General features: G+C 47.8%; 1 protein-coding gene across 1 annotated transcript; it reads right to left on the bottom strand.

The window, feature by feature from the left end:
- Positions 1–1,292: 1,292 nt before the first annotated feature.
- LOC309832504 (protein FAM209-like) lies at positions 1,293–2,737 on the bottom strand (the record flags this gene model as incomplete). The annotated part of the gene is made up of 2 exons (XM_082670355.1): positions 1,293–1,559; positions 2,489–2,737. The coding sequence occupies 2 exons, from the start codon at positions 2,735–2,737 to the stop codon at positions 1,293–1,295; spliced, it is 516 nt and encodes a 171-aa protein (XP_082526481.1).
- Positions 2,738–4,965: the final 2,228 nt, after the last annotated feature.

The following is a 4,965-nucleotide window of genomic DNA, read 5'->3' as shown; positions in this document are numbered from 1 at the left end:
CCCTCCACTCTAGAGGAAGTGAGGAAGGCAAGAACAAAACAATAACTGCTGTAAATGCTGGAGAGGGTGTGGAGGAAAGGGAACCCTCTTGCATTGTTGGTGGGAATGTAAATTGATACAGCCACTATGGAGAACAGTATGGAGGTTCCTTAAAAAACTAAAAGTAGAACTACCATATGACCCAGCCATCCCACTACTGGGCATAAACCCAGAGAAAACCATAATTCAAAAAGAGTCATGTACCAAAATGTTCATTGCAGCTCTATTTACAATAGCCCGCAGATGGAGACAACCTGAGTGCCCATCATCGGATGAATGGATAAAGACGATGTGGCACATATATACAATGGAATATTACTCAGCCATAAAAAGAAATGATAATGAGCTATTTGTTGTTTTTGTTTTTGTTTTTTGCGGTACGTGGGCCTCTCACTGTTGTGGCCTCTCCCGTTGCGGAGCACAGGCTCCGGACGCGCAGGCTCAGTGGCCATGGCTCACGGGCCCAGCCGCTCCGCGGCATGTGGGATCTTCCCGGACCGAGGCACGAACCCGTGTCCCCTGCATCGGCAGGCGGACTCTCAACCACTGCACCATCAGGGAAGCCCGAAATTGAGCTATTTGTAATGAGGTGGATAGACCTAGAGTCTGTCATACAGAGTGCAGTAAGTCAAAAAGAGAAAAACAAATACCGTATGGTAACACATATATATGGAATTTAAGGGAAAAAAAATGTCATGAAGAAGCTAGGGGTAAGACAGGAATAAAGACACAGACCTACTAGAGAATGGACTTGAAGATATGGGGAGGAGGAAGGGTAAGCTGGGACAAAGCGAGAGAGTGGCATGGACATATATACACTACCAAACGTAAAATAGATAGCTAGTGGGAAGCAGCCGCATAGCACAGGGAGATCAGCTCGGTGCTTTGTGACCGCCTGGAGGGGTGGGATAGGGAGGGTGGGAGGGAGGGAGATGCAGGAGGAAGAGATATGGGAACATACGTATATGTATAACTGATTCACTTTGTTATAAAGCAGAAACTAACACACCATTGTAAAGCAATTATACTCCAATAAAGATGTAAAAACAAACAAACAAACAAACAAAAAACAACAGTTAAACAAAACAATAACTGCTATGGCTACTGGTCTCACACTTTTTTCAAGGTTAAAAAAAGAGAAAGGAAAAAGGCCCCAAATTCGAGAATTCTTTTTCTTCAGAATAGTTTTACTAGTTTGCCTATGGTTTGTAAACACTCAAATTTTTCTCTCCTACTCTGACACACAAATCCACTCACTCGGAGTCTTCTTCTCCCCATATCTCATATATTGTAATATTATTGTGTGGGGCTGCAGGCATCTCTGAGTTGAGAAGCTTGAGGTTACCGCCTGTTGCCATGGCGGCTTTCAGATTCTGCACCTTGGACATGAATTTCACAAGGTCCATCTCGAGCTGGGTTAGGATATTGAATGCATGGTCTTCGCTGGGGGAAGCATTTTGATTTTTCTTTGTTGGAGAGCGTAATGAATAGCCTCGAAGGGCCGGAGGATTCTTCTGCTCCTGTCAAGAAAGATATTCGGGGTGAATAATACTGTTGATGTTGCTGGTTTTGACACAATTCTAAGAGAGCTGGGCTCACCTAAGAGAAGTTGGCTCTAGCATTGATCTAGCCCAGGGATTGGCAAACGATGGCCAAATCTGGCCCACCAGCTTTTCTTGTTAATAAAGTCTTATTGGAACACAGCCAGGCTTGTTCATTTGCATACTGTCTACGGCTGCTTTCATGCTCAAACAGCAGAGTTGAGTCCTTGCAACACAGACTGAATGGGCTGCACAGCTGAAAATATCAACTATCTGGCCTTTTACAGAAAAGGTTTGCCAACCCCTGCTCCCATCAGTTTGGACACAGAATCCTGAAGCGGGGGGTTTGTCCAGGAGCGAACATGCTGCCGTATTTCTCTCCCTTCCTCTTCTCAGAGCTGTTCAGCCACTTTATGGACAGGCTGTTACCTCTTTACACCTCTGATGCTTTATGACAGGTCTTTTCCTTTACCTGGGAAATGATATCATTTCCATTCAGTTCAGCAACTTGTAATGACTCAAACGCTAGGGAAATTAAAAATCAGGGGCAGTGAGTCTGCCTCCATAACTAATGTTGACCTGAAACACGCCAAGTTCTTGAATCTATCCTCAATTTGAAACATCTGATTTAACAGGATAAATATTGAGCCAAGGCTTTAGTTGCCCAGTAAACAGAAGGTGGTCTTCAACTATGAGTCCCCACCTCTGTGAGTTAAGATCTCCCATCCTCCCTAAGGACACGTCGGGAAATGAGTTAGCCAATGTTTCTCAGGACCAGAAGTAGGTACTCTGTATTCATACTCGTTGTACTTAACCGTCTTGCCTGTAACAACCAGAGTACGTGTTCCTCTGAGTCTAAGCTTTCTGCGGTGGAATCAACGTGGTGTGAAATACGGAGCCATCCTTACCTTACCCGTCTCACTATCTCCTCGAAACTTTAGCATCACATACAGCACGACAACAAAGAAAGGCCAGAGCCACTTGCTCGCAAGCCAGCCTTGGGCGTGCTCTGGGAGACTCTGCCGAATTCGAAAGCGCGCTCCGCAAGGCGCCTTCTCCTGGGGTTCTCTGGCTTTATCTCTCAGAGAAGAAAACGTAAAGGCATAGCCGCAGGAGAGGCACAGAGGAAAGAACAAGAACCATTTCAGTGTCCGCATGGTGAGCAGAGATGGGGGACAAAGTGGCTCATGGTGGGTTGGTCTGCCCTTGCACCCGGAGACTGGGAACCAGGGCTGGGCTGGGCGGTTGGTGATGTCACAAAGGCCCTGAACCAGAACCAGCTCTGGCCAATGTGATGACTTCAGGGCAGAGGATAAAGAGGCTCGCAGGGGTTGCCTGGGAGTAGGGCTTAAAGGGAAATAGCGAAATTTCCAGAGGGCAATAAAAAGAGAGGCGGGGGAGTGATAGAAGGCCATCTCCTTGCCACTATGTTCTTTCTGACCCTCATGCTCTACTGGGAGAGTGCATCTATTTTTGTTTTTCTATTTGTTGACTGCAGACGCTGTGGTGAGCAGAGCAGCCCAGGCATGTGTCCCTGTGGAGCTGAGAGCCTAGTGGGAAAGAAAGATATTAAACCAGAGGCTAAAAAAAAAACAACCAAAAAAACAGAGGCTACAGACTAGGAGCCACTGATGTATTCTGGCCTACATTGTTTCTGAAAATGATTATTTGCCAATATTTAAATGTCGGTGGGGGGAGGGCTTCATTTAAAAAGGCCAGATTTCAAAGGAAACTAAGTTTCCTTTGAAAAGTATGGACCATCTGGTAACACGGGGGCCCCTCTCTGCTGGAGTTGAGTAGCAACCGCCCCTCTAGGTGGCCATGTTTTCTCCACAGTCCCCACCACTCCCTATCGCCTCACAGTTACACTCATTGACTTCACCTGAGTGTGCAATGCCTGAGTTAATTAAGAGTATCATTTATTTCATTAAAATTGTGATAAGGCTGGGCTTCCCTGGTGGCGCAGTGGTTGAGAGTCCGCCTGCCAATGCAGGGGACACGGGTTCGTGCCCCGGTCCGGGAAGATCCCACATGCCGCAGAGTGGCTGGGCCCGTGAGCCATGGCCGCTGAGCCTGCGCGTCCGGAGCCTGTGCTCCGCAATGGGAGAGGCCACAACAGTGAGAGGCCCGCGTACCGCAAAAAAAAAAAAAAAAAAAAAAAAAAAGTTGTGATGGGGGACTTCCCTAGTGGTCCAGTGGTTAAGACTGCACGCTCCCAATACAGAAGGCACGGGTTCAACCCCCGGTTGGGGAACTAAGATCCTGCATGCTGCACGGTGTGGCCAAAAAAGAAAAAAATAACATTTGTGATAAGAACAGAGAGCTTTAAGAGAACACAAGGGGGCAGCTCTAGGCTGGTTCAGGCAGGAAGGCTTTCCTGAAAAAGACATTCAGGTGGAACGTGTGGGATGATCAGGAGCTGGCTGGGTAAGATGGGGAAGTGGCTGACGTCCAGGCAGGTGTGAAGACTCTGAGGCGAGAGGGACACAGCCTGCAGGACAACAGAGGCCGCTGCCAGGAGTACAGCCAGGGCTCAACGGCCAGTGCACTTGAAACCATCAGTTTCTAAAAATGACATGAAACAAAAAGTCCCGACTAATGGAACGCAGGGCTTGTACCTGTTCCGCTGGGTCACCTGATTCACACTTATTCCCGGGGAATAAAGCCTTCTGCTGGATATAACCAAGGGTCCATTGGGTGCCTCCCCTGTGCCTCTAACTGTGTTGAGTGATGAAGTTCTGTGAGATGGTTTGAAACCAGGAGGAGAGACGGAGAGTGGGATCCGGCGGCACAGACTGCCCTGGGGCACATCCTCCCCCAGCTTGGGGTGGGGATGTGGGGCTCCCTGCCAAGAGCATCTGTGCAGGGCTTACGGGGGCGCGAGGCCCAAGAATTGATTAGGAAATAGGCACGGCTATTATAACCAGACTTATCTGTATGTAAAGGTATATAAATGCTGATCTGGGAAAGAAAATAGATAATTTTCAGGTTTGTTCTGGAAAAGTCCACAACAGAAATTCACTGATGTTAGTGTCATTCTGATAAAACTCCTCTATATTCACAATGTCAACACGTCCTCAGGTCCAACTTCCCACCCCGCTGAGGCACAGGACCCGGGACGGAGCAGGCTGCGCTCGGCTCTCCACCCCCTCCCCAGAATCCTCCCTCTGAGGCTGCTCCCTCCCGCCTCCGACCTTCCTCCCCCAGCTCCTTTGCCTGCTTTTTCATGGAAACCAGGGCCCTGGATCTGGTATAAAGAACATTCTGAATGATACAACTGTCTCCAGAAAGGCAGTGTTGAACCTGGATGTTCCTGATTCTTAGTCTCATAGGAGAATTTCATTAATTATTCACTTCAATACACTTTATGGATAAGATACACCAA

Source organism: Grampus griseus, assembly GCF_964374135.1.
Source record: "Grampus griseus genome assembly, chromosome: 14".
NCBI lineage: Eukaryota > Metazoa > Chordata > Mammalia > Artiodactyla > Delphinidae > Grampus > Grampus griseus.
This window is presented reverse-complemented; position numbering and strand designations above follow the sequence as displayed.